Raw genomic sequence first — 27862 nt, forward strand, 5'->3', positions numbered from 1 at the left:
TCGATCTCGGTTAAGTAGGGTATAATGATGTACGACTGATAGCAAGAAACAAGATACGAGAAGGAAACAAATCAATACAAATAGGCCGCGGGTACCACGCCCTCCTGGCCTGTTTGTGGATTTCGCGTATACCACCACCTGAGAAGATTATGAGCGCAATGACCATAAAGTTGAATGTGATCTCTTACGCAGTATCCCGATCATCTAACACTTCTACCTCGAGTCCAGCCGTCAAAGGTAGTTCGCCCTCACCCGTCCCATCGAACGAGTAGCGAGCGTGTGCAGGACGAGCGAACTCCTCTTCGGCGGCCATTGTACCCACGACCGCATCTGAGGGAGTTTCAGCTCGCAAGTAGTTGCTACCATCTGGTCCAAATGGATCAGGTTCTGCAGCGGTGGATTTTCTTGCGGCTTCATCCTTCTCAGCGCCGACCACATTTAATGGGCTCGCGGCACCGAGAATCGTTGTTCGTGTGGCCGCGTTGATGTGTTCTAGTAATGATGATGGTCGGTGTTGGACTGAATTATCGTCGTCATCGTCATCGCTGGCATTATACTTCGCTACTCTATCATCGCGGCGAGACAGTAGGGTCCAGAGGATGCCGATGAGTGCCAACAGGAACACAACTCCAGCTGCAATGGCAATGGAAATGAGAATGACAATGCCAGTTGCGAGGAATTCTGCAAGAGACCATGAGCTATGATTCGAGAAGACACAGAAGTTACTTACGTTGTTGACCAAAGCTAAAGTTTGCGAGTGAATAGAACAGTGAAGAAATTGAGCCCAACGCTCCCTGAGCAGTTACAGTGGCCATGTAAGGAATAAACGAAGAGCCATCAAAGAGGACAGAGGACGCAGAACCGAACGAAGAGTCTGACAGCGCGCCGGAGATCATCAACATCCGGTCAGATTCAATGATGCTGTTAGCTGAGTGCGTGTCCAGTAGGGGAACCATGAGAAGCTGGGAAATGTTGGTGGTGCCCTGGAGCGAAGATCCAACATTACTCCAAGAAACACCATCCCAGAACATCATGAATGGTGAGGAACCATCAGAAGTGCTGAAGACCAAGATAGATCAGATGATATGCCTATGAACAGTAACATCGTGTCACTCACCGACCAGCTGCAAAGATGCTGGAATAGTTGCCATTGTTAACCGTCACTGCCGTAACCGGTCCTGGAATTTCAGCGCTGTTCCCAATGGCGGCCCATGTGGAATCTGCAAAATTATACTGTGCGACATTGGTCGTCAATCCACCTAATGTGATAGATCCGGCAGCAATCAGGATTTCTTGAGTATTCTACCGAAACCCAGTCAATAACATGTTACTGGCCAAGAACATAGATACTTACTCCTGCATATGAGACAGACGAGATGTCTCCCTGAATACCGCTTCCGAGAGGGTTCCATTGATTCAAGGTGGTATCAAATAGACAGATGGCTTGGCAAGACACAGAACCAGCCTGCGCAAACGAACCGGCGACAATAACAGTGTCAGACTTATATATTGACGACGTTATCGAGCGAACGACGACCGGAGATCCTGCAGGGGATTGCAATGGTTGCATGGATGATGTATCCCACTGTTGAGTAGATAGATCATAAAGAGCCAATCCAGTCGCTGAGGTTCCAGTGAGATTGAATTCACCGCCGACGAAAAGCTGTTGCTGCTGATCAACATAAACAGCGCGAACGACGCCATTGATCTGAGCACCAGCGAGCGCAGATATTGAAGACGTAACGGGATCATAGATAGCAACGGCGGATGAGGTCGTAGAGGAAGAAGAGAATGAAAAGTTGCCTCCAATTATGGCTACCTGGTGGGAAGTGGAAACATTTGTCCAGAATGCCCCAGCAAGGACAGCGGGAGCAGGAGCGGGCGAGGAAGGCGGCAGGGCGCTTGAAGTTGTGCTCTGGCGAGTGAATAGGGTTCCAATATTGAGGTGAGATATCCATGCAGATGGTCCACGACGGACGTGGGGATGACGCTTCGTTAAGGTGGCCGGAGAAGATACGTTCGTAACGTTGCTAGTAAGCTGAATGCTCATAGGTGTCACCAGAGGGCCTGTGCTTCCACCACTGGACAACATCACAAGGCCGCTGGAACCGTACTCTGCCATAGTATCCACATTACCCGCGACGAACTGGGTTTGTTTCTGACCCGAAGCAGGCGAAGTACCGTTGCCGATGAACGTCATGTTGCCCACTACAAATCCACCACTGTTCACCCACAAACCGGTACTAACGTTCCAGGTAGCTAAACCACCAGCGGGAACACCAGTGGCCGACGAATTAAGGGCCTCGGTGAAATTGCCTGCAACCACAATTTGCCCATTGGCAAGCACAAGACTATTGACCACACCATTGACTCCTGCGCCCATGGCCTTCCACGAATTAGAGCTGACGTCGTAGATAGCAACGCCATTGAGTTTGCCCTGCATGGAAGCTGTGTTGGTGTCTGTAAAAGAGCCACCGACGTAGAGCTCGTTGCCGCTCAACACGAAGGAGGTCACAGGCCCGTTTAGACCATTATTAGGAAGGGAAATGAATGATCCACTCTTGAATGCAACGATGTTTGAGACACCGCTTGTTGAGCCGGAGATCAGCTGGAAATTGCCACCGAGGTAAACAGTGCCAGAGGGGTGCTGTGCGACAGCTGTGACGAACACAGTGGTAGAAGTTGTAGCTCCCAGGGCGTTATAGAGATCAATGGATATCATGTCCAAAGAAGTCTCGCTTGAGTTGGGAATAGTTCCGGTAGCATCAATGCTCGCACTGGAGCTCAACGGCCACTCAAAGAAACCGAAACCATGCTGGGAACTGCTAGTCGCGTTGGACCCAGAGGACCCAGACCCGGCGGCAGATGTCACATCGGCCGATGTCAACACTAGTGCAACATTACCGGCGACGAGTTCGTACTGCCCATCCTGACCAGTCCCTGCAGGATTATTCGCAAGCATCATGGATACAGTGGTCACGAAGTCTGTGGATGAGGGGACGATAGGACCACTGTAAACAAGTGTGGTCGTATCGGACTGGACCTGCTGTGAAACAGTAGAAACCCAGGGTTGACTTCCGCCACCTGGGAAGACGGTGACTTGGACAGATGTACGGAGGGGACAATCCTGGAAGTCTGCACAACCCGGAATGACAAGATATACATCATACTGGCCAGATGCAGAGACGTAAGGCTGCCAAGTAAAACTGGGAGCCTGAGAAGGGGACGTGCCGACAGCCACTGTGGAGACTAGGACAGTTTGCAGTGTTGCAGGGATATTGGTGACAGCATCTTTCGTGGTCCACTGGCCTGTACTAGTGGTGTTGGATGGATTAGGTGAAAAGCAGGATTGCAGGTTCCCGTTGCTAGATGCGAACGCGCCAGAGGATAGCAGCTGCAACATATGCAAACCGGGAGCTTCACCTGTCCAACCCGACAGAGTGACTTGTATACCGGTCAATGTCACCGGAGCGGTGAAAATGAAGTCCTGGTATAAGATTGATGAATCGGTCGACAAAGGACAGGTAGCTGTGCATGTCATGTTTTGTCCAGTTGATGGGTTGACATATGACAAAGTCTGTACTGTATTGTCTGGAATGGATGTCACACTAACGGATGCAAAATGAGACATCACAAATCATCCATCATTGAAGGAGACATACCTAAAAGTCGTCGTGCCAAATCCACTCTGGAACGTGTTGCCAAGGCGAACACCATAGGCGTTGATAGAGGAGAAGTCACGGATAGTAATTACAGCGCCATTTCCGTTCGCAGCCAACCACGTGTTGCCAGGTCCATCCGGACCAGCAGGACACAGTATATTCGAAATGTCGCTGAACTCAGGGTCAGATGACGATGGTTGTCCCAATATTTCCGCGCCTTGAAGAGGAACAGGAACGAGTGATGAAGAAAACGGCGTGGCGCCAGGAGAATATGGAACATTGGGATTATTGGTGTTATTTAGTGCAATGGCATTCGCGGCGAAGGCAGTGAGGAATGAGCCGGCAAAGAAGAGACTATTTTCTGAAGCGTTAGAGGTGATGGAAAGAACTTCTCCGCCACCACCTGTGAAGCCTTTGAATGGGGGTGCGGACCAAGAATTGGACTTGGTGTCCCATATAGCTACAGATGAACCGGGCGACGTGAAGCTGCCACCCACCCATAACTGGCTGGTGGATACGTCACAATATAGCGAGTGTATTGGGCCGTTAGGACCGTTTGAACCGAGCGCAGCAAATACGCCAGAAGAAGGCGTGTATGATGCGATGTTGCTGGCGGACACGGATGTATTGCCAATAGATGAGAAGGATCCGGCCAAGTAGAAGATATTATTGATAGCGCAACCTGATTGAATTGAGCCGCCAGCATTCGTAGTGCCAAGCGTAGTTAAGGCGCCTTCGCCAGTGCGAGCAAGTAAAGAAGACGCAGAAGGGTCAAATGTTACAGCAGTAGAATTATTGAATAGACTGAGACCCGCAAATGCACCTGCAAGGCCTACTTGACCCATACGACTGAAATCGACCATTGGGAGTGACGCGAACGCGGGATTGGCGAGAAGAGCTGTGAGGAAGAATGCCAAGGACCATCGTATCGAACTTGATGACTGTGAATGCATTTTATGTAGTCTCCACGGTAACGTTCCAGGGTATAGAGACCCTGATGGAACCTAGTGTCCTCTACAGAAAGCCAGAGTTTAAGCGTCAGCCGAACGACGTTGAAAGGAAAGACGGTCACGGTTTTAAGTTAAGCTTTGAATCTTCCCATCAAAACGCATTCTAATAAACCAACACGTCCACGTGGACCAGGTCATGGACCTATTGGGCGGTGCACCGCACTTTTGACTGGACTGTATAATTGTCTTGACTGCCTCACGAAGTCCTCACACAGACCGTTAAATTATAAACTCGCAGCTTATTTCCGAGTCTGTGCACCCATCTCCGAACCGGAAGAATGTATCAAGAGATTTTTACATAGCAATCAATCGAGAAAATCAATTAAACCCGAGCACTGCAGTGCCCACTTCTATTCTATTACTCCTCATCCGGATCTAACAGCAGTTGAACTCATGTCGGCAACACGCCCGACTGGCTGTAGGTGAGGAGAGCCCGTATCAAGAATTCTGTTTGATCATAATCCCGTACAACGTCAGTCATATCCTATGAGGCATGTCCAATTGAAGTCGCTCACTGAGGATATCTATAGCGGTGCAAATTTGGCCTCTTTGCATCGGCCTGCAAAATGGCATTGTCAGAAGCCTGTTGTGACAACAATAAGTGCTTCTCGTTGATAGCTGCCCAGATTTCACTCGGCGTCGTGTACTGAGCAAGCCACCGAGTCAGATATACGTCTTGGTTTGGCGACGGTGCCCATTTGTAAAACCCGACTGCAAGCAGAGAAAGCAGGACTGTGTTGCGCCAGAAAGGTGTAGAGAACCCAGCTGATTAGAATGCGCAAATGAGTCATGACCTTGTTTGTGGATGCGACCGGAATAGCATACCTTCGCGTGAATAATGGGTGTCATCATGGTGCTCATGATGAGCATGACTGTCGTGCGATGCAAATCTCCGCTGAATGAGTGAAACGCTCCCGACTGTGTGCTTTTGGCGCAAGAGCAGGCTCGCTCTTGCCAACGACATTGTGGTTATAGATGGAGTTGCTCGTGCCGCCTCGGCAATTTACTTGCGGACTTGGAAGTCCGGATCAGGTCGTTCACACATCACAGTGCCGCATGTTGCGTGTTCCATGCTTCTGCAAGTATTTTCAGCTGCTACTCGACCAACGTAACCTTGGACAGCCCTATATATTCTACTAGAGTATGCAATTATTTGCCAGCAGAAAAATTAACTGAATTTGTTGTAGGACCCAAACCATGCTAAGACGTGTACTACCACGCTTGCCGCTTTTCCGGGTCTCTGCACCCATACTTCCAATATCGTCGCGGTTGAGTGCTCGCCCAGTACCTGCGATGTCCTTGACTGGCTCTCCACGTTTGTCGAGCTCGAGGCTGTTTCATCACGTCCCTGCTCGCCTTACGTCAACCATACCACCTCAAAACGATCCAGCATCACAGTTACCTCCAGACGCTACCCTTTCTCAAAGGCTGAAACACCTCATTAAATCCTATGGATGGTATGCCCTTGGAGTGTACATCGTCCTCTCCACACTGGACTTCACCATCGCGTTTGCTGGAATTAACCTGTTGGGCGCCGAGCAGGTCGCGTCTGCCGCCGCCTACATCAAAGAGACTGCTATCGGCTTCATCCATACCAAGCCACCAGAGCCTGGGCGTGATGAAATGGACGGCATTTCTGCGGGAGATACGAGCCGCGAGGGCTTGTATGCCACCTTGGTATTAGCTTATACCATCCATAAAACGCTATTTTTGCCCGTCAGAGTTGGTTTGACAGCCGTTTTTACTCCTCGATTGGTGGGCTGGCTGCGTACAAGAGGGTGGGCAGGTGGTGAGGGCGCCAGGAAAGCAGCACGCGACATGAGGGATAGGATTCAAAGAAAGGATTAAAATCAGTTGATCGGCGGATCTGGGTGAGAGGCAAATTGTAACGTCGTCGTTTTATTCACACTACTCATATCATAGTCACATACTACTTGCATGGCAATTACCTTCATTATGCCATGATCCTAATTTCACACTAGAGGGTCGATTAGAGACATTGCATGCAACCCTCTTTTGAAGTAAGGTGCTCATGAAGAAGTTAGTGCAGCCTTGAAAATGATGGCGGAAATTGGAGAGCAACAGCACTTTGGGGTACGTGACGCGGGGAAATTCAATTCGAACACGCTACAGACGAGTAGCGTATCATGTTTAAATTCAAATTGACCTCCGAAGACAAAAACTCTCTAAAAGTTGAGTATATATTGTCAAAATCCGTCTCTTAGGGATAAGAAATTGGGTGAAATCCGGGCATAAAAGTACTAGTAGCGGTGACTATAAGTGACGTGCACCACATAGCTGGCATCAGATAAGAAAAACGTAACGTAAGATCATAACTGACTCGATTGATTCAATGGGAAATGCCGAACACCGAATACTGAGCTTGACTTCAAAGCTTTAAAAGATTTTCTTCAGCTTACTTGTTCTCAATCCACTCCTGATGCAACTCGATAGCTTAAAGCACCCAAGATCCTGCAACCGTTTCTTCTCCCTTCCTGACATCGATGGCCGTTGGTGACTACTACCTCCCATACACATCGACGCCTTTTGAAGGCCCAGAGAAATTACTGGAAATCTGGTTCGCCCCTTCCCCTGCTCATGTGCCAGATGCACACGCACCAAAAAATGGCCGTATAGGCCTGAGGAATGTTCCAAAGCAAGTCTGGGAGGACATGCTTGACATCGTCAAATGCAAGGTCCTCAGTGTTATTGAGGGCGAAGAAACTGATGCTTATCTTTTGAGGTATGTGAATTGGTCATCGCTCGCTTTTTTGTTTCCCGTATGGCTCGAAGCGCCCTTAATTTAATAATTTTTCACAGTTGAAGATCGTTATCGCTCATTTTTCTCCAATTTAGTGAATCATCTCTGTTTGTGTTCCCACATCGCATTATTCTGAAGACATGCGGCACAACACTCAACCTCCTCGGCCTTCCGCGCATCCTCGAGATCGCGCATAAATTTGCCTCACTTCCATCGGTTTATCGATGCTTCTACTCACGTAAATCCTTTATGTTCCCTGAACGCCAACTCGGTCCGCATCGAGAGTGGAAGGACGAAGTGTCATTCCTTGACGCCATATTTCCAAATGGAGCTGCTTACACTGTAGGCAAAGTCAATGGAGACCATTGGCTGCTTTATTTAACGACGCCTGGACAATCTGGCGCGAATGGCGAGACCGCTCCAAGTTCTCCCATTTCCTTTTCGTCGTCCCCTCTTCATTCTGAGAATGGGGAAGAGAATGAGACAAACCAGACTCTTCAAAATATTGAAATCGACACACCATTCACTCAGGATTACACAATCGAGATCCTCATGAGTAACCTGTCTCACAAGGCTCGCGAGTCCTTCTTCTTGGCTCCTCCAGTACAAGATACACCATCGGAGTCTCCATCGATCATCGGAAGGACTTTGTCCTCTACCATTGGGATTTCAGATCTTTTCCCGCCTCATCTCACTACACTGGATGCTTATGCGTTCGACCCTTGTGGTTACTCCTCGAACGCTCTCCTGAAATGGAGCGACGGAATTGAGGATGGCTGCGGTGGGGAGGGCTACTACACAATCCATGTGACCCCTGAGGAAGGCTGGTCATATGCAAGCTTCGAGTGCAACGTGCCACTATCCACTTCTCCGTCTTCTTCGGCCAAAGATATCCCCGATTTACAGACGCTGATCAGACGCGTCGTCGACATCTTTCAGCCGGGCAGACTCAGCCTCACCCTTTTCATATCCAACGCCAACAACAATGCCGAGGAGGATGAGGATGAGACTGCTGTTGAAGCCGCTCAGCGGACTTTCAAGTCTGCTCTGACAGCTCAGCGCTCTGTGTCATGTTCTTCTGGTGGTTCGGTAACGGGTGATGGGAGTGAACAAAAAGATCGCATGTTGTACAAGAGAACCGACAAGATCAATTATCAATTTGGTGGTTACAATCTTGCGTTTGCGAGTTTCGAGTTTCGATGAAGATATCGCTTCGGTGGTGTTAGGTTGTACGCTGAAGTTGTCTTTCTTATCTAGCTGCGCTCGTACTTTCCTGTCAATCTACTTTTTGCTACCTTCTTCGTTTCCGTTGTACGACCCAGATTTCGGATTACCGTTCGTCCATCTTGTACACATGATGGTGTTGATCATCATCAGCTGGATTGTTATGAACTGTCAGGTGCACAAATCTGGGCAAATCTTCGATTCACAAGGTCAGGGCATGTTCAGGGCATAAGCTTTGAAAAATTGAAGGTTCCTGGTATCTGATAGATCTGACTCCTAATGCGCATTTGGTTATCGGCAACGTCCATAAACCGAAGCACCATCATGGGATATTTGTTCATGGTCATGGGAGATCCAGGATAGAATTAGGGAACAAAACACCACGGTCGCTGGGCGCTGAGCATTTCGCTGCACACTACCAGTATGTAAGTGTCAGAACAAAGTTCTTGATTGCTTACATTTTAATCGCCAGAACCCGAGTGCAGTTTGGGAGGCCGTTCGTGGCATGAGAATTTTCATTTCCATCCGAGTGTACGACAACCATCTCATATTTCACTTGGGGTACGCAATCAGTGTCCAGTATGGAAATGACGCATATGTTATACTCGAGAGGGTGACCGGCGTGGCCCTAGGCCAATGGCGTCTATGGATTTTGGACTAATCTGGCCATCCATGGATGGGTATTAATACCGCGCTAGCAGCCATCGTGAGCTGAAGTCGGCGGGCCGAGGCTTATTGCCTCTTAGGTTTCCCGGTTCTGGATTACCTGCCGTTGAGTTCCTAATATTGTCTACCGAGGAGGACGTCGAGATATTCTCGTGACCAACTGTCTTCGGGGTTGAATCCATCGCCACATGCCTGATGCCCCAACCTCAGGAGTATCAGAAGCATCAATCTGCGTATAAATTCATCCAAAAAAATAGCTTCAATGCCCCAAATTCCCGCTCTTGCTTAAGCGGCAGAACTCCACATCAGCGATGGTTTACAATATAGTCAACCTTCAAGCTGCCACGTCCACAGAAAATCTCCGGGCTCTTGAGGAAGTCAAGGATTTCTGTACGACAGATCTCGGACGGGGGGGCAAGGAACGATGGACATATCACATGCTGCCAGAGGCTGCACTCGATGCCGAACTGCATCGCATGTCCAATGCGACCTCATCGACATTTGTAGACAGCGTCACTTTTCAGCCATGCGCGGCTTACGCTGATCTCAATCAGGACCGGTACAGCATTGAGGAGTGGGAGCTCCCTGGCGGAGTTTGGCAATTCACGGCAATCTATGATGGTGCTCTAACTTCTTTACGAACGTCATACGTATCCCCTTGCAGAACTAACGGCTGGATTTTTGTAGGTCATTGCGGCCATGACACTGTAAATTATGTCCACAAGCGGCTTCCTTCGATAGTTAGGACGTCACTGCAAGCTCTTCTTCAGAGCGTACCTACCACATCCCTGAAGCCGGAATTTGTCTCGGAGGTTTTGTGCACCGCAGTCAGGCATCTGGACCAGTCTATTCGTTCTGACCTTTTGGACTTCTTGCCTCACGATCGTCTTACACAAATGAACGACGCCCAACTCAACCAACACATCTTACATCGTTATTCTGAATGGAATACTATATCGACACGTTGCACTCAAGGCTCGACCGTACTTTTGGCTTTATCTGACCCACTAAAGAAAAATGTATGGATTCTCAATCTGGGAGATTCCATAGCGGGTAAAGTGCAGCTCTTATCATCTTATATCTCCTTCCTAACATTATCACAGTTCTCGGCAATAGATCCTTCTCTGGGAAATGGTCAGCAACGATCATCAATTCTGTACATAATTGTCACAATCGCTCAGAAAGTCAGCGCATACGGCGAGAGCATCCAGAGTCAGAGCAAGCCTGTGTGTATGACAACAGAGTGCTCGGATATCTGGCTCCGACCCGAGGTATTCCTTTTATTGAAATATTTTGCATGACATGTCCTAATCCTGAGACCTTGTGCTAGCGTTGGGGGACACATGGCTCAAGGTTCCTTCGATTTACACTCGCCGCGCTTTTGCGCCGCACTTGCAAGACTGGTTACCGCCACATCAGGTAGCACAGTATGCCAGTCGTATTCTTACTCCTCCATATATATCCGACCTCCCTGAAGTCTATCACCACTCCCTCGACGTCTCTCAACACGAACTACTCCTCATTCTGTCATCTGATGGCCTGCAGGACTTGTATGACAATAACGATATTCAATTATCAGACCAAGAAATGGCAGACCGCTGGGTGGGTTTAGTAGGACGCCACATACACTCTGCCACAGACATGGGTTTGCAAAGCAATTTAGCACTCAGGCTCCTGCGGGATGCTGTTGGCGGAGATAACACAGAGCTTGTTTCTCGAAATCTCACCTTGGAAATGGAAGATAAATGGATGGATGACATCACAATTCTAGTGCAACGATTCCGGTAGAGATACATAGGTTCGGGATAGCGTACCCTGGCAGTATGTTACGGTACGTACGTATTTATTCTAGACCTACAGTAGAGATTTAATCATGCATTATCCACGGTTTAAATTTCCAAAAATGCGATCCACTATGCCATGCTTGCTAGACAAGTACTGTGCAGTTTCTTAGATATATATACTTCCCAGATATCGTGGTACAGGCATGATCGATCTTAGACATCATCTTGTATCCATACGGATGACAATCATTGGCTGATCCGATCCGTGTCCTATGGGGGATAAGCAGGCTCGAGTTTCACACTGTGAGCCGACTTGCTCCGCAAGTTGCACAAGGGACACAGACGAATGAATATTTCGACCATCGGCCAGGTCATAGTCGCCTGTGGAGTATTGGATAAATCAATAGTCAAAACAAAAGAACCACATACCATTCCCATACGCCTTGTCTCAAAGAGCATCGAAGAAGATGAGCCATGAGCTCGATGAGCGTAGACAAGGATATCGTAGATCTGGCTTTGTACGGGAATGCGTTCAAAAGCTCTCGTCCACTCAAAACCACCGAAATCGTGATCAACAGCATCAACTTTTGAAGAAGTCTTTCCGTGGCTGTCTATGTGACCAATATAATCTTTCCTCAGTTCTTCTTCTTCTGCCGCCTCGAGGTGGAAAAAAGAGTCCCGTGGTATCAATAGAAGGTGATATTTCTCAGATCCTAGCCGTACATGATGAATTGTTAGCCACATGCGCAGCCGATCTGAAAGACCTTCCAAGCTGCCTTTTGACAACGCATGCGACGTGGCGGCGTAAATATTTGGTGCAAAAGCAGCAGTTTCACGAAGGTCCTGCGGCAAATCGTGGAGGAACCGTGCAAGGGTATCCTCAAAGGACTCTCGACTCGGCATCTCGGCAGAATTGACGGTACCGATCCGGTGGGAAACCGCATCAGGCAAAGGCGCAAACGACGGATGTACCCAGGATTCGACGAGGGACTTCGTGACTACCGTCCCTTGGTCAGAAGGAAAGGAATGTGAAATGAACGAGATTGAGTTATCAGGTTGGGTGCGTGGAGTATTGTTTTGAGGCCCTGAACTGGAGGCGGAGGGCCGTCCTTGGCCGTGGTAGTCAGGAGTGAATCGACCAAAATGCGAATGGAGCGAAGGTTCGCCCTCTTGAGAGCCACCCCTAACATGTGACGTGGATGAATCTGATGCTCCACAGCTCCGTGATGATGATGATGCCACATTTTGTCCATAAAAGCTATGACTGTCTCTAGACTCATTGGAATCATTGTGCGCGAAGGCAGTGTGCTCCTCTGGTGATGGCACGTCAGAGACGAGGAAAGATGCTGTCTTAGCACCGTATGGAGCCATCTGCCTATCCCGGGTCACACCATGATCGGATGGAACTTTATGCCTCTTCTTAGGAGTATAGTTGCACTCGGTAGCACTCTCCTCTTCCGCACAATGGTTGCAAACCGGCAAGTTACGGTCACACTTGTTCCGAAGGATAAATAAGATTCACATACTTAGTTGATCAAAGCATAAACATACCTTCATATTTCTGAGACGACAACGATCACACCGCGGGATTCCTCGGTGAGCAGGTGTTGGTAAAGGAGTATATTCGCAATCCTTTCCGTTCGCATATGAACAATGATTGCAAGTCGGAAGAACCCTATCGCACTACCGGACAGTTAGTAATTTTGGAGAGGTCAATAGCAAGCTGGGGCACACCTTTAAGTTATTTACCCGGCAGCGATCACACCGTGGCTTCCCTCTGCGTCCTTTCCACTGCGACTGACGAGCCATGAACATTTTAGGATTGGGAATCCGGATTGTCAGTTGTCCATCATCGTGCAAATCTTCAACAGAGTCTGTTGCATCGGGTGATTCAGACATGCTGTGTGAGGATGCTTTACTAGCTACGAGCCCCAAAAAATATGGGGAAAATTCTGGACGAAAAAAATTGTATCTTAGGAAGCAAGAGAAGCCGAAGGTTGGTGGAGTTGTGACTAAAAAACGACCGGATGAGGCGGGGACAGAAAACAAGGAAAGAATGTACGTACAATAGACCCAAGAGGTGCGAGTGTTGCGAGAGCCTACAATATTCACAATGTTCCGTGTGAGTGGGTGGTAAAACTGAAAATAGCGATGATTTTAAATCATCCAACACTTTGTGCGATCTGACTGAGTGGTAAGCTGTTTGCAGGTAGTTTTGTTCGAGTTTTGTGCAAAGAGCGATCCAGCCTTGACCGAAATCTGAACTTACTTACGGATGTGACACTACTGTCACGCTACTTTTTAGGTCAAGGTGGTTTGAAAATCAAACGGGCCAGCAAAAATTACTGATGAAGTTCCGCACATGGTTGGGGTCAGTCTTTTGTCCCTGAAATCGTTTTACATAGAATTTTATGACATAAAAGTGTATCAATCTGAAGTTACTAGGGTAGCGGTAACCATGAGTATGGAGCTCGAGGTCCCTTGCAGATCAGTAGCTGAATGGCGGAGGCAACGCGGACTTTGTCGTTGTAAACCAGTGTCCAGCGCCAGTTGAGCGCCAGTGGGTCATACAGCGGTGCACTGGCTACTTTCTTCTTCGACGATCTTGTCTCGTAGATGTTTTAGCTCAGCTTGGAAGGGCTCAAATTATTCTGGGACTTCGAGAACAGCGATAACAGATTTCCATATATGGAATCTGTAGTTGAAGTGGGACAAGCAAAGTTCAAACGTTCATTCCTTGAAGCAAACTGCTTCCTGGAATGTCCTTATTATCACATAGCGCTTTGTACGTGCTCACCCAGTCTCTTAATTACCTGGCTCGGTGTTGATGCTCTAGTTAATGAAGGATCTTCAAATTAACCGCATGATTGCCTCAACAGATGTTGACTTGGCAACATGTTGAATACTCAAGTTTTTCTTGCGCCATCATCCACATCTCAACGATTGCTTATTAGAGAGATCTTCATTCGTGGATTCTACATCCTATCAAATCCAGCTTTAAGTCTAAATGCCCTTCTTCAGCACACGTGAGTGCCACGGCCTCGATCTCCTGACGACTACCTGTCTCCTAGGATAATGGTTTAGAAGAACGCTAGGATGGCGAGGATGGTAGCAGTTCTGAACCTGCGAAAGTTCTCGTCAGGGGGTTACCCGTACCCAAACTGCGTTGACCTTCTCATTCTGTTTAAAATTATACTACTGAACCCATACACAGTAAGAATAAAGGTTCTGTCGCACGACCGTATTCGCGTCCGATGACCGGCCAGCTGCATACGATGAGACACACCGGAATGGTAGTTTACGGTTGAGGGAGGGCTGGTGGGAGGGTAGGAAGGTTCGGACCCCAGGTGTGTGGCGTTTAGCATACCGAGACCCTACACCCACTTACCGAGGGACCTTTCCGGTCGTTTACGAACCGATTGCGAATATGGCGTCTCTGTGCAGAGACAATACTGGATCACTACAAGCTTCTTGGCTGTATCCTGCTGCATCAAAGCCGCAGCCCAGCTGTCTGTCGGACCGAGGTTATCCTGGTGAGGTCATGATCATGTGATAGGCATTGAGACAAATATTTAGATCTTCTTTTGGATCTATTCAAATAAATGCACGTGTGTGCAACTTGACACCGTTCGTGTATGAATGAAACGTTGTATTGTGGGCGTTCCAACAGCATATGATTGCAGCTTCAGAACCGGCTGCATTTGTCGCGCTTGTCATTCCCACTTTCGAGCCAGTGCGTACAATCTTGTAGGGTTCCGACAGCACCATGACTGCATTTTGCAGATTCGGAGCAGGTTTCATCTGCTGCACGCATGTCATTCCCACCTCCGAGCTAGTGCGTATAAAATCGATGAGGTGTATCATGCTAGGTTATATCCACTTCCTCTTGATCCACACATAAGAATTGACGCTCTTCATCATTCATCAACAACTTGAAGATGTATCTTATGAATGCTTTACGTGGTTTTGTGATGCCATATCTAGCATTAATCAATCTAGTGTCGTCACCTACGATGGACCAGCAGGATGGTGTTGCTTATTATAGCCCGACTGACAGAGGCGGATCGATGCTCATCAACGCTGGCGATGGATACGGTGAACCTATGAATGTACTTTTCTTTCATCACCGTGACGCCCTCGTCTACTAATGTAGCCTGACTGACCCCGAAAATTTAGGTCATAATCTCTGGTCTTAGCTCTCCTCACATCCTCACACTCGACGGAGCTATCAATTTTGCCCGTGCTATTGGATTGTAAGCATGGAAAGAATTGCAAACCACATCTTACTAATTTGCTCGTAATAGTTCCGAAGAATGTTTCGGCCTTCACTTGGGCGGTTATATGCCCGCCAACTTGGGAGATGGAAACGGATGGGTCAATCAAACCATTGAACTTCGCCAGGACTATGGAAACGCAGGAATCGGAACGTGTCTTGAGAGCCTCGTCGGAGGAAATCATTTTCGGTAAATTTATCGATTAGCCTGAGTGATCTAGCGTGGTGATGATATTTGTTTCAGTATATTTGTACAGAACGGTACAACGGCGGACAGTGGCGCTCTCTTCCTAGCGTAAGCATCCTTAAATTATCTTACTAGTAGCTTACTTGATGTGCCAGCGTGTCTCGAGAGGAGGTGCGTGATTCGGCAGGGTTCTATTACACATCTGAACGCCACGCTTAGCCCTTAACAGAGGACCATGATGTCGTGCCAGATGGGTACAATATTGGCCGGTAAGTAACTCCGTGATTGTAATGAACGGGTCACTAATCTAGTTTTAGCAATCAGCTGGTGTCGGCAGCGGTTGGTAAAACATGGTATAATGAGGTCAAATACCACACTGTCGCCCAAAACATTACTGGTCTCCTCAAAGCTGGCGCTGATGGTGTCAACCATGGTGAGCTTGATAGGTTCAATAGTTGTTCGTCTGACATCAGGACCACTGTCAGACATTGCTCAAGATGGTATTGTTACGTTATTGACCGTCACGATTTATTAAGAATCATATCACTTTTTTCTTTCCTTTGGAATTTCCTGATTCTTTGCTCGTCTCATTATCGGGTATGAACAAGTGAAGATTCTAGAGCAATGCTACAAGTGCTGTGACACAAATCAATAGGGTCGTTCAGAGTAGGATTAACAACATGTCCTGAGAATTCAGGATGCACTAACAGTTCAAGAAGTTTGTGAACTTTAAACTCCGTTCGAACAAGACGAAGCCTTGGAGAAATTTTCTCAAGTCTTGTGGTAGGGTTAGGAGTCAAAATTTCGCCAAGTATCAATATAAACATTTTCGTAGTCTACATGGAAGCATCAGGAAATGTACACATTCACCTGTTAGTGGGGGAAAGATATCTCTAACGTACGGGCTTATTAGCCGACAACCCTGATACATCCTCCAGTTTGGCTATCCAATGTCATGCATGCGGTACTACATCCCTCCGGGCTATCACGTGCACTTGATAATCACGATGCGACATAGCCAAACAAAATTAGGGTCGACTCATCAGGCTAAGTGAATTTCAGTGATGGAAGTGGACTTTGCCGACGGTGATCGGCTTTCACACCCTTTGCGTTCATTGAACGACCGCCACGGTCACTGACCGGTGACCAATGACCAGCAGAACACTGCCAGTTCACTGTGACGTCTATGGTTGGACCACCGACTAGGTGAGCTCCGATGTTCATCGGGTCTGATTGTTATGAAGGATCTTCAAATTAACCGCATGAAGATCAACTGATGTTGAGTTGGCAAATTATCGGCATCACCGTGCACTGTGATCCACATCTCATTGATTGCTCATTGATCATTAAAGAGATCTTCCTTCATAGATTCACCATCCTATCAAATACTCGACACCAGCTCCAAAGTTCCAATGCCCTTTTCAGCACAGGTACGGGCACTGCAGCCGTGCACTGGGGTCTAGCTCAGGGCCTCAATCCCACCACAAACTTGGCTTCCCAAGCTGTCGTCCATCTGTCTCCTGCTGCGTCCAAGCCGCCGCCCGTCATGATTGCGGGACAGGCATCGAAACAAATGCTTGGATCTTATTTTGGATCTATTGAAATACCAGATGCACGTGTGCACAAATCACTGGCTTATAGGATTCCGACAGCACCGTAACTATAGGCGGTTCTATAGGTATAATTGCAGATTCGGGACCGGCTGCATTTTTTGCGCATTTCATGGCTATTCCCACCTTCGAGTCGGTGCGTATAAAAATCCATGAGGTACCATACGTGTGGGATGTTAAGTTACATCCCCTTCCCCTTGAATCACACATAAGAATTGACGTTCTTCAAAGCTTCATCATCCATGTATTTTATGAATGCGTTACTTGGTTATGTCATGCCATATCTAGCGGTGATATTCAATCTAGTGTCGTCACCCACGATGGACAAGCGGGGTGGTGTTGATTATTATGACCCAACTGGCAGAGGCGGGTCGATGCTCATCAACGCTGGCGATGGATATGGTGAACCTATGAATGTATTTTTCTTTCATCACCGTGACGCCCTCGTCTACTAATGTATGGCTTGACTGGCCCCGAAAATTTAGGTCATAATCTCTGGTCTTAGCTCTCCCGCTGTTCTCACACTTGACGGAGCTATCAATTTTGCCCGTGCTATCGGATTGTAAGCACGGAAAGAATTGCGAACTCCGTCTTACTTATTTGCTCGTAATAGTTCTAAAGAATGTTTCGGCCTTCACTTGGGCGGTTATATGCCTGCCAACTTGGGAGATGGAAACGGATGGGTCAATCAAACCATTGAACTTCGCCAGGACTATGGAAACGCAGGAGGCGGAACGTGTTTGGAGAGCCTCGTCGGAGGAAATCATTTTCGGTAAATTTATTGACTAGCCTGAGGGATCTAGCGTGGTGACAATATTCGTCCAGTATTTTTGTACAGAACGGTACTGCAGCGGACAGTGGCGCTCTCTTCCTAGCGTAAGCATCCTTAACTTGCCTTACTAGTAACTTACTTGATGTGCCAGCGTGTCTCGAGAGGAGGTGCGTGATTCGGCAGGGCTTTGTTACACATCTGAACGCCACCCTTAGCCCGTATCAAAACATCATGATATAGTACCAAATGGGTACAATATTGGACGGTAAGTAACACTGATCATGAGGAACGGGTCACCAATCCAGTTTCAGCGACCAGTTGGTGTCAGCAGCGATTGGTCAAACAAGGTATCATGGGGTCAAATACCACACTATCGCCCAAAACATCACTGGTCTACTCGAAGCTGGCACCGATGGTATTAACCATGGTGAGCTTGTTCGGTTGATCGATGCAGTAGTTGCTCGTCTGATGGTCACTGTCAGGCATCGCTCAGGATGGTATTATTACGTTGTTGACCGTTACGATCGATTGAGAATCATATCACTTTTTCCTTTCCTTGATTTTTTGCTCGTCTCATTGTCGAGTATTGACAAGTGAAGATGCTAGAGTAGTGCTACAAGTGTTGTGTGGTGTGGTGTGACACAAATCAATGAAGTAAAGCCAAATGCAAAGAATTCGAGAAAAATCTTGGACAGGACCAAAGACTGTTGATCCATGACACTCACAAATCAAGATCCACTTCTCCCTCAGCATCTTCCTCATCCCACATAGACTCGTCATCGTCTTGAGCTGGCTGTGAGGACCCTAACGTCTCAGGTACCTCGGAACTTCGTGACGCGCCGTCATAACCGCATTCGGACCACATGCGTTCTTCTTCCTCAGCTTCTTGGCAGGTCCGGCGTCGAACGCGATTAAGAACCGCATCAAGCTGGATGTAGTTTGCATCGTCCATGGCAAACTTACGATGCCTCCGTTCCTGTGTGTGCTGAAGGACCGAGCGTTAGGATACTTATGTACGAGATTAAATGCGATCTCACCGTGTCGAAATCATCGAACTTTATGCGACAACTCTCACAGTAGCCAGGTTTACTTCCTTCGTCACGCTTTGGTAATCGAAGGGTGTTTGTACTTCTACTTTTCCTGAGCAATGGGCGATCTGGAATTGTAAGAGGGGGGCCCATGCCTCCCGCTTTTCGGCCGAGAGTGTGAGGTGCATTCGGGGCTTTTCGAGATGTCACGACTTGTTGTTGAATCCTAGACCGAAGAGAAGCAGGTAGTTCCAGCGTCCTAGAAGCACCACCCGCGGTGGATGTTGTACCTCTTGTGGATGTAATACCAACGCTATTGCCGGATGCTGCAACATATGAGCCCATACCTGTTGAAGCAAGGTAGCCCGAGGCGGTCGCTGACTCTCTTGTATCCCCATCTCCGTAGTCAGCATCAAGGTCAACGTTTTCTTCAATAGTTGCCTGACGATGTAAATTATTCATCGACACCGAACGGCGGAGGTCGCCAGCTTTGCGCGAGAGCATCTGAACCTCCGCCTGCCTTTTCCGCTTCAGAGCCTTAGCCACCTTCTCCGCGCGTTCGTTCTCATTTTCCCTCTCTGCCTTTTGTGCCCTTTCCCAACGCCTCCGTTCCCTTTCATCAAATTTTATGAAAGGCCCCCGGGACCTTGGGTCACAGTATAGAACGGGATACGCGGGTTGCTCTTTCCCATCGTGCCCTCGTTGTATGGGATACTCTAGAGCGTGAATCGTCGCCAACTCCTGCCGCACGTCTTCTATAAGTACGAAATAACTCTGTTTTGAGAAATATCGATAATCATGTCGCTTTTGAGTTGGGTCACGTTCTGTGGTGGTACCATGAAGGCGCTCGGTTTGAAGTAAGCTAGATAGTGACCGTTTGTTGGAAGCCGGGGCAAGGGAAGTGGTTTGTGCAAGAGGTTTCGTAGGGGAAAATGCAAAGGCTGGGACATCACAGCGTTCCAGGATGTTGTCAAGTTTTGCCGGGCTCCAAATCTTCATGTTAAAGGCCTTTGCCTTCTCCACAAGGTTGAAGCTCTGGGAGGTGGCATCCTCGGCAGTACTGTAAATTGATGATGTTAGTGTGGTCTACAATAGTGGAACAGCTCGACGCACCGTCCACGGAGCTTGATTGGGCTTTTCAGTGAACTGGCTCGTGCGGAGAAGCCTTGCAATCGATTTTCCTTGTTTGCAGCAGGGTCGATCGGAGTGATAGGTTGATTAGTGATAAGATGTGTAATCTCGTTGGAGAAAAAGTCATCTACTTGCTAGAAGCCCGTCGATGGGGTGTCAGACGTTTGCGCAATTATCACGGAGAATCGGCCATACTGATTTGAGGTGCACCACCCGGGCTACTAATGAATCTCGCAAAGCAGCACTCTCAGGATCCGATAAATCCAAGTCGAAATAGAAGACCCATGCAGGAAATGCCCGAGTGTACTTTAAACGAAACTCGGCCTTCTGAGCCTCCCTTTCTACGCGTCTTCGTTCCTTATCCTTACGGTCCTCGCCGTGGGTGGCTTCTGTTGGAGTAGGTCTCACCCGCTTGATAGATTCATCTGCTGCAGGGTCCGGTGATCGAGGACGTTTGAGCAACAGGGAAGCCGAGCGAACTCCTTGTTTGAAGGGAGACATGGTAGGGGGAACTTGAAGTGGCAGAGTTCGTGTACTTAGTGGACGGCGGTTGGTTGTAGGCATGATTGGGGAGCCAATTAAGGCTGAAACAAATAGGACCACGTCACGCAAATGATATGATAGACAAGAGGCGGGATGAGGAAAATGGTGGGAAAAGATAATATAACAATGTCCAACTTGATGGTGAGACGCGACTTAGCAATTACTCCCGGTGGGAGCACAAATAAACAACGCGTGCGTGCGTGCGATGGCAAACGACCAGGTACTAATATTGATTTGTGTCACAGCACTTGTAGCATTGATTCATCGTTTCATCAGGTAGTCTACTCGTCTAGTTTTTATTTCAGTCTAACGTTGCAACTTCCGAAATAACTAGTACACAAAAACACCCGGCGTGGCTCTGCCAATCCAGACACTTGGAGGAGGCACAGATTTAGACGAGCTACCAACTGTCCCAACGACAATATTGACTTGCTCAATTGCACGGTGCAAACTGGCAAAAAAGGCATAATTGGGTGGCACGTGACAATCACATGACCGCGTTTGATCATACAACTACCTTAGTACCTACCTATTAACGTGAAAGCAAAACAATCAAAGACAGTAGATATCAATATCGACGCGTGGGGATCATCCTGTGAGTAAGACTCGAATGAGGATTGTGAAGACCATGATACGTCAAAATGACGCAATGAAAGCAACAGTACATACAGGTAAATGCATCTGTCACTTCAGCTAACGGACTTTCCGTCAAGTCCCTGGCGCGGCTGTCAGCGCTTTGTAAGGATAGAGAGCCATCCAGTGCCACGAAGTTGTCGAGGCTACCCAAAGAATGTTGATGACGAACAGCATGTTGTTCTGCCAAAGGCCTAATCCGTAGAGTACTTGCAGACTGGCTCTCCTTCACTTTCGCGGATATGGGCATCACTGCGAACGGGAGCGCCTTTTTTTTCTTGTAAAACCGCTTCCCTCGGCATCCAGTTGGGTTGATGTTCTCCTTGTTTGAGACAGACTCAAGACGGATGGAAAACATAGCTGGTTGCAGTAGCGTATATGTGGATGAGATTGTGTATCACAATAAAATCGACGGATGGTTATTTGCAGTACCGACATTTCGAGAGTTTATAAACCTGGAGCCTCATTGCACTGAGGATGCATTGCTTGTCATGGAAACGGTGGACCATTCCTCGAGTGGTGCAAGTATGAACAATGGTTCATTAACCGAACAAACCAGGCGCCCAACGAGCTACATCCCTGTTTGAGATACCATTGAGCCATGTCTCACCGGTCTGTGGAATCTGTGGATGCGACGATGGGTAAGCAGCTCACTCAATCGAGCACAATGTGATTGATACAACGGAGTCCGAGTTGTCGTTCCATGTTTGGTCGTGTTAGGAAGGGAAGGATATGCCAATTAACACCAAACAACAGTCAGTGAAGACTGTGAAAGACATTTGACAACCGATATTCTTCGCGTGTTTTGGAATGTCACTGTGTGGCGATACCTGGAATCAGCACGAACATGACATGGATTTGGCACTGGGCATCCTGCCACATATAACACCTCAGTTCTTTGTCCCTCGAATGTTCGACAAACCTCAAGACCCCATAGTGCATGCAATTGATAGGGAGAAGGCTACAACTCTAGAGAAACGCGATGCGCGTAATTTAGACTCAAGAGACACTACGCGCGCTCAAGATATTTCTGCACTACCCTCCTTGTCACCAGAGGTGCTATGGGCAAATTCAGCGACAAGTGGTGATCATCATTCAGTGAGGACGCCCTGTGTCCTAGTATGAAAACTCAAATAATAAATTTTAGGATCAAGTTGTCTCTTGGGATGTTCTGCGCCAATCACACCCTGACCGTTCATACAACACTCCCTTCTTGACCGAACAGTCCTCCGATGTATCAGCTTCAGCACAATACCAGTCAGATTCATTTTTTTACAGTGTTAATGACATAACAAACGTAACATCTAGCATGCGACCTTTGCCGTTTGACCCGCGAGCAAATGTAGTCTGTGTGAATGAACTTGAGCTGCTTGAGTCGTTGAGAATGACAGTTCTCGGAACTTCGTCTTTTCTGCATACGTGGGATCCAGTTTCAGAGACGTTCTTATCATCCGGAGGCGCAGAAAATATGCCAAACAAGCTGCTTATCAGTGGCAAGGATGAGACGATGAGTAGTAGGTGAGCAAACAACTTCAGTTCAACATGTGTATTTATTAATGTGATAATGTAGTCTCCTAAAACGATTTTTAGATATTGGTACTTTGATGCGACGCTTGGAGGTATTCCTCAGTGCTTTACGAACGCGGTGGGTTCCATGATTCCCACCCATGAATTACTCTGTCTAAATGAGAATGCAGACGCAAAGAGGAAAATGCAACCGTCCATGCTTTCTCGCATGCGCTCTCCGTGGTGCTCGTCTATCTACGTGACCAACTTTTTCGTGGGCCTCTATCTAACTTCTGCATCCCCGTCTCTCCGAAGACCCTATCTGCAACATGGCTGTACTATGAGCTTTTTGAAGAAATTGTCGTCTCTCTAGCGTCACTTTGCCAAAGGGTACGCTCGCTCACATTTTCTCGTTTACCTCTGACATGCTCTATCAGGGCCTTGGATTGTCTCCCTCGCAATATCCGCGATTTACGATGAAACCAGTGGCTCTACTTTCTCGAATATACAAATATCTTGATACCCAATTTCGCAAATCGTCTTCCCGGTCTTTGATTGCTGTGTTCGCTTATCTCCTTACAATGACCTCGAAAAACTACTTGCAGGCATTGTGTCGCTCAGTTGCCTATGCTGACAGCAATAACCATCGGGTAGCAACGAGTCAGCAGCCTCGACGGACTGCAATTGGTCCGTTGGATATCGAAGACTTTGATCAGGCGTCACCTGAGGATGATGGAGTTCTCTTTGCTGAAGATCATGAATTGCCGTCTTTTATACTACGCGATTTGGCGGAAGTATTGCCAGCTGCTCAAAAATCTCTCAAATTGCTCGCTGCCGCAAAACCCGGTCATCCTGTACTAAATCCCCCGGTGCGACGGCCGTTCATCACTTGGGTCTGGTCAACCAGAGACATTGAAGACTTATGGAGAACGGGGTCTCTTGACGAGGTTGGCGATGTTGCACCAACTATTGGCTCTCACAGTCCCCCTGATCTAGCTTCTGCTGATGGTAATCTCCCTGGGAGCGATTATCAGTCCGACCTCGTCGGTTTCCGCCTTTTCGACTTGGAGCCTGGCTCAAACGGAGATGATACATTCAATGAGCACTCAATGCACGCTGCATTGGAAAGTTTCATACTGTCCTTTCCACCCGTCCTTCCTTCAATAACCCCGAACCTGGGTCTCCTGACTAGCCTAGTCTTTTCTCCACTCATCTCACACGCTGCCTCTCTTTCCAGTGCACTATTATCGATATTCCTAGACCAGAACTCATTTCTCTATTTACATGACCATCTGGTTCTGCTTCGTTCACATATGCTCCTGACTTCCCCATCATTCAAATCACGACTTACAGCTGCTTTATTCTCTGACACCGATGACCGTGAGGTTGTCGCTGGAGGCGGAAAATCATTCGCCCTGTCCCGCCAAAGGAGTAGATCAGCCGCTGGAGTGGCTCAACATGGCACCAGACATTGGGCTGTCGGCTTAGCCCCGTTCTTGATAGAGCGAGGGACGTGGCCTCCTGGGGGTGCCGACCTTAGCTTTTTTTTGAGAACAGTTATCGTGGAATCTCAGGACATATGCTCATTTGGCCCCGATGATAGCCAGGAGCATGAACTCGGGTCGAGGCGCATAGCAAAAGAAGCTGAAATTCGTCTTGGGTTCGCCATCAGAGACCTCCCTAGCGATACGGGACGTGAACGATGGCTCAACCCACTTTGTAAGCTATTATTTCCCTATGCATTGTACATTTGCGCTAAGTCATTATGCGTACTTAGATATCGAGTAAGTAGCGCCATTTTTGCTGCAGATCGAACATGCTTCATAAATTTCTTGACCAGGGCATTAGACTTTCTGTATCTTGACTACAAAGTTCCTCATCCTTTGGAAGTAATTATCACACCGGACACTACATCCAAATACCAGAGGATTTTCTCGTTCCTTTTACGTGTGATCAGAGGTGAGCCATGATTGTTTCGCACTTCGACATACGTTCAACGAAAACTGTATAGTGGAATCTGCCATTCGAGCGGCTTTCCGCATGACGCATCAGGATGTACTTTTTCCGACCTTGAACCAATCCAGGAAACTCCTCACTCACTTCCGTTTCGTGGCGCATTCGTTCGTAACCACCCTCTCCGCGTATATATTCGATGTGGCAATTGGGGGCAACTTCGACGCATTCCTGGCTCGAGTCACTGCATGTCGTTTGGGAACAAGCTCCGAGTTTACTGATGTCTTTTCGCTCGCTGAGGCTCACTCCGCTGTCTTGAACGACATTCTCAGTGCTTGTTTGATGCGTTCGGCCCAACGAGCAGCTGGTGACCTTCTTCGTGGGAGCCTAGAACTTATCCTAGAGCTCTGCGTTATGATTGGTGACCTCAACGACGGGCGGTTGCAGGAGTACCAGGCGTCATCAGCTCTTGATGTACTCTTTGCTGCATTCCGTAATAGAATATCGACCCTGGTACGTAGTTGACTGCTTTACTATATGAAACCGGTAGGCTGATTCCAGATCTTTCGGTTGCAGATCAAAGTCCTAGAGGTCCTGCTGGAAAAAGATTTGAAATCATCGCAACGCCAGGAACTCTTGCTTGCATTACAGGAACAAAGCGATGTTCGTCACGCCCCTGGTGGTGTGGAAGCGTTGCGCCACCTTATATTACGCCTCGACATCAACGAATGGTGGAAGAACTTGAATTCGTAAAATGATTGTGGTACTAATGCAGTGATTTAACAAATATTACATGAGATGATGCGTAGTATGAGTTCCTGTATCGTATAAGACATAACCATAAAAAAAAAACAGACACTAGTCATAAGAAATAACGCAAAGTTTACTGAATGGCTACATAGTAGCACTGTGGTACCGACTTGGAGGTGGAGGCGTTTAGTTGTATCTAATCTTCAAATGCTTCATCGAAAGGTTTGTCACCGCCCATACCTGACACTGACTTCGCTTTCGATTCTCGTGCGATGCGGCCACATTCCCTGGCCCATATAGCCCTGACTTCCTCTTCACGCACATCGTTGGCAGCAGAGCCATCAGGCAGACCCAGGCCACGCAGGACCTCATCCGCGCGAACGGTCTCTGCAAGTTTGATGTCTTGGCCTGCTGCAGCTCCCTTCGCCACTCCGCCAAACGATACAGCTCGACCGAGCACACGACGGCCAGTCCTCGATGGAGAGGCAGTTGCCATGCGGGTAGACCTCGACGCCACGAGTCCTATGGTCTCTAACATCCCTATCAAGTCTGAAAACTCGCTTCTGGAAACTGGAGTGAAGATGTCGCTATCTGCACGTGTGAGCACAGTTGAGTAGTATGCATGGAGTTGTGCAACGTCAAGCCCAGTGATCCTTTGAGAAACGACGGAACCTGCCCGCTTCACAGGGGACTTGGTAGGCGTTGAGGTGGTGGACGCAGAGAGAGACAAGCTGGCCTCCATCCGCTTTGATGCAAGAAGTATGCATAGGAGAGCCAGCCTGACTTGCAGGCCAAGATTACGGATCTTGGACACGGTCTCATTGCTAGTAGGGGATGGTGCCAAGGAAGAAGATGAGCGACCACCGCCAGTGGAAGGCAGATACGCCTTGAGGGCTGCAAGGATGTGATCCGGTTTAACGATGAGAGGTGGAATGGTGAGAGGATTTGTATCTGCATCTGGGACCTTTGAACCCGCGACAGCCAGGTCTATTGCCCCCCGAAGTACCTCAAACAAGGCTCGAACGTCACCAGTTTGCGAGGCAATTTTTTTCGTGAGGAGAATCAATGTTGAAGCAGGAAGAAACTTTTTGGCTTGATCTGTTACTTCTGGGTATTCCAGATTATCATAGAGAGGTGAGAGACGTGCTTGCAGCACTTGAAGTAGTTCTTGAGAGGAGTACGCGCCAAAGTGAAGGGTCAGGGCGCTGGAAGCTTCACTAGCAGACAACTGCGCCAAGGACGACGTGAGGGTGTGTGTGTTTGCAATTCCGATGATGCGGAGGGTGGACAGATGTTGCTGGGACATAGAGAAAATTGACGAAAGTATTTGATTTGAGGATGCAATGTGATCGAGTTCATCAAGTACAATAATGCTGGTACCGAGGTCAGATGACGAAATGAGCAGTGGTGCTAGTACATACCACTTATAATTTAAACTAGAGAGCACCTTGTCGATCGCTTGCTTGCCCTTGGCTTTGCAAGGTTTCGCAGCATTCTTGGAAGCCCTTGTGGGATACAACTCTTCATAAAGACGATCCCAGAGGGCATCCAGCCCGTTCAAGGCCATGCAATTAATAGAGATAACTCTCAGGTCGGACGTCCCTTCGGACTTTTCGAAGGAACGCAGGACCGAGTTGACAAGCGCAGTCTTTCCGGTTCCAGGTGTACCGGAGATGTACAAAGACGTGTGTGCACTATCACCCCACGATGAGGTGATGAATTCTAGAATGCGCTGTCGTTCATCCTCTCGGCCAGCTATAGAAGATGCACTCGTGCTGGTGGAACGAAGTAGTCCTCGAGCACGGGTGTATACAGGAAGTAGCAAGACTGGGGGTGTTGGTGGTGGTGTAGATATCACTAATGTGTGGATGGAACGTGGTGTGTCGACTGTTGCGTCATTCCACGGGTCAGTACGGAACGGAGGTACGTTTTCCTTGTTTGAATCTCCTGCAATGCCGGAGAGCGAGATACGGGCGCGTTTCGATTTAGGGCTCTGTTCTGGGGTAAGCATGTGCTGCGATATTGTTGCAACGTCGCTTGTCGATGCTGATGAGACAGCTTTTTGATCGACATGATGAACACGCTTTCCAAGGACTGAACCTTGAGATGACCGTGTTTGCATGATTGAGGATTGAAAGTAACACGGCCTGTGTTGTGAGTGACAATAACTAGAGAAGACTAAACGTCGCCTAAGTACCAGATGGACGTTGACAAGAGACTTGTGAATGGACAAGTTGAAGTACTAGTTTTGACCTACTGTGGACAATTCGCATAGCGGGTTCCAAATTTCAAGCTCCGCTGATCACTCATTTCAACGCGACGCGCTTGGACGCGTGAGTCATGTGACTTTATTCGCGTTGTGCTAATCT

The 27862-nt window shown here is 48.1% G+C and overlaps 11 protein-coding genes across 11 annotated transcripts; 6 read left to right on the forward strand and 5 right to left on the reverse strand.

The window, feature by feature from the left end:
- Window positions 1–71: 71 nt before the first annotated feature.
- F5147DRAFT_564138 (cortical protein marker for cell polarity-domain-containing protein) lies at window positions 72–4507 on the reverse strand (the record flags this gene model as incomplete). Its single annotated transcript, XM_041430709.1, has 6 exons — window positions 72–138; window positions 189–681; window positions 731–1059; window positions 1118–1302; window positions 1355–3608; window positions 3663–4507. The coding sequence occupies 6 exons, from the start codon at window positions 4505–4507 to the stop codon at window positions 72–74; spliced, it is 4173 nt and encodes a 1390-aa protein (XP_041299566.1).
- A 384-nt stretch (window positions 4508–4891) lies between these two features.
- Window positions 4892–5706, reverse strand: F5147DRAFT_665178 (uncharacterized protein). The gene is made up of 3 exons (XM_041435082.1): window positions 5498–5706; window positions 5188–5437; window positions 4892–5119 (listed from the first exon to the last, which is right to left on the reverse strand). Exons 1-3 carry the CDS (start codon window positions 5634–5636, stop codon window positions 5038–5040), a joined length of 471 nt encoding a protein of 156 aa, XP_041299567.1. The 5' UTR covers window positions 5637–5706; the 3' UTR covers window positions 4892–5037.
- F5147DRAFT_665182 (uncharacterized protein) lies at window positions 5707–6857 on the forward strand. Its single transcript, XM_041435083.1, has 2 exons — window positions 5707–5813; window positions 5860–6857. The coding sequence occupies exon 2, from the start codon at window positions 5870–5872 to the stop codon at window positions 6518–6520; it is 651 nt and encodes a 216-aa protein (XP_041299568.1). The 5' UTR covers window positions 5707–5813; window positions 5860–5869; the 3' UTR covers window positions 6521–6857.
- A 179-nt stretch (window positions 6858–7036) lies between these two features.
- Window positions 7037–8865, forward strand: F5147DRAFT_602056 (S-adenosylmethionine decarboxylase). The gene is made up of 2 exons (XM_041432247.1): window positions 7037–7415; window positions 7529–8865. Exons 1-2 carry the CDS (start codon window positions 7177–7179, stop codon window positions 8634–8636), a joined length of 1347 nt encoding a protein of 448 aa, XP_041299569.1. The 5' UTR covers window positions 7037–7176; the 3' UTR covers window positions 8637–8865.
- Window positions 8866–9634: 769 nt separating this feature from the next.
- F5147DRAFT_795828 (phosphatase 2C-like domain-containing protein) lies at window positions 9635–11521 on the forward strand (the record flags this gene model as incomplete). The annotated part of the gene is made up of 4 exons (XM_041443161.1): window positions 9635–9944; window positions 10011–10376; window positions 10427–10594; window positions 10654–11521. 4 exons carry the CDS (start codon window positions 9635–9637, stop codon window positions 11109–11111), a joined length of 1302 nt encoding a protein of 433 aa, XP_041299570.1. The 3' UTR covers window positions 11112–11521.
- F5147DRAFT_120749 (uncharacterized protein) lies at window positions 11249–13336 on the reverse strand. The gene is made up of 5 exons (XM_041428127.1): window positions 13174–13336; window positions 12842–13119; window positions 12659–12790; window positions 11537–12601; window positions 11249–11488 (listed from the first exon to the last, which is right to left on the reverse strand). The coding sequence occupies exons 2-5, from the start codon at window positions 13004–13006 to the stop codon at window positions 11378–11380; spliced, it is 1473 nt and encodes a 490-aa protein (XP_041299571.1). The 5' UTR covers window positions 13007–13119; window positions 13174–13336; the 3' UTR covers window positions 11249–11377.
- Window positions 13337–14633: 1297 nt separating this feature from the next.
- Window positions 14634–16254, forward strand: F5147DRAFT_120766 (uncharacterized protein). The gene is made up of 11 exons (XM_041428128.1): window positions 14634–14640; window positions 14778–14840; window positions 14891–14976; window positions 15046–15216; window positions 15284–15360; window positions 15412–15570; window positions 15625–15675; window positions 15723–15738; window positions 15787–15836; window positions 15885–16000; window positions 16053–16254. Exons 4-11 carry the CDS (start codon window positions 15046–15048, stop codon window positions 16100–16102), a joined length of 690 nt encoding a protein of 229 aa, XP_041299572.1. The 5' UTR covers window positions 14634–14640; window positions 14778–14840; window positions 14891–14976; the 3' UTR covers window positions 16103–16254.
- A 1069-nt stretch (window positions 16255–17323) lies between these two features.
- Window positions 17324–18695, forward strand: F5147DRAFT_120786 (uncharacterized protein). Its single transcript, XM_041428129.1, has 8 exons — window positions 17324–17593; window positions 17663–17739; window positions 17791–17949; window positions 18003–18053; window positions 18101–18116; window positions 18165–18214; window positions 18261–18376; window positions 18432–18695. Exons 1-8 carry the CDS (start codon window positions 17420–17422, stop codon window positions 18479–18481), a joined length of 693 nt encoding a protein of 230 aa, XP_041299573.1. The 5' UTR covers window positions 17324–17419; the 3' UTR covers window positions 18482–18695.
- On the reverse strand, window positions 18466–20795 carry F5147DRAFT_665201 (Dfp1/Him1, central region-domain-containing protein). Its single transcript, XM_041435084.1, has 4 exons — window positions 20304–20795; window positions 20091–20242; window positions 18987–20037; window positions 18466–18934 (listed from the first exon to the last, which is right to left on the reverse strand). The coding sequence occupies exons 1-4, from the start codon at window positions 20670–20672 to the stop codon at window positions 18671–18673; spliced, it is 1836 nt and encodes a 611-aa protein (XP_041299574.1). The 5' UTR covers window positions 20673–20795; the 3' UTR covers window positions 18466–18670.
- A 1299-nt stretch (window positions 20796–22094) lies between these two features.
- Window positions 22095–25496, forward strand: F5147DRAFT_767224 (Spc98 family-domain-containing protein; the record flags this gene model as incomplete). Its single annotated transcript, XM_041440857.1, has 9 exons — window positions 22095–22382; window positions 22432–22802; window positions 22855–22929; window positions 22982–23180; window positions 23228–24509; window positions 24568–24574; window positions 24631–24749; window positions 24802–25256; window positions 25320–25496. 9 exons carry the CDS (start codon window positions 22095–22097, stop codon window positions 25494–25496), a joined length of 2973 nt encoding a protein of 990 aa, XP_041299575.1.
- A 193-nt stretch (window positions 25497–25689) lies between these two features.
- On the reverse strand, window positions 25690–27615 carry F5147DRAFT_564125 (P-loop containing nucleoside triphosphate hydrolase protein; the record flags this gene model as incomplete). The annotated part of the gene is made up of 2 exons (XM_041430707.1): window positions 25690–26866; window positions 26915–27615. 2 exons carry the CDS (start codon window positions 27613–27615, stop codon window positions 25690–25692), a joined length of 1878 nt encoding a protein of 625 aa, XP_041299576.1.
- Between the last annotated feature and the right edge of the window lie 247 nt (window positions 27616–27862).

The sequence above is a fragment of the Suillus discolor genome (assembly GCF_016758755.1).
Source record: "Suillus discolor strain FC423 chromosome Unknown F5147scaffold_2, whole genome shotgun sequence".
Classification (NCBI taxonomy): domain Eukaryota; kingdom Fungi; phylum Basidiomycota; class Agaricomycetes; order Boletales; family Suillaceae; genus Suillus; species Suillus discolor.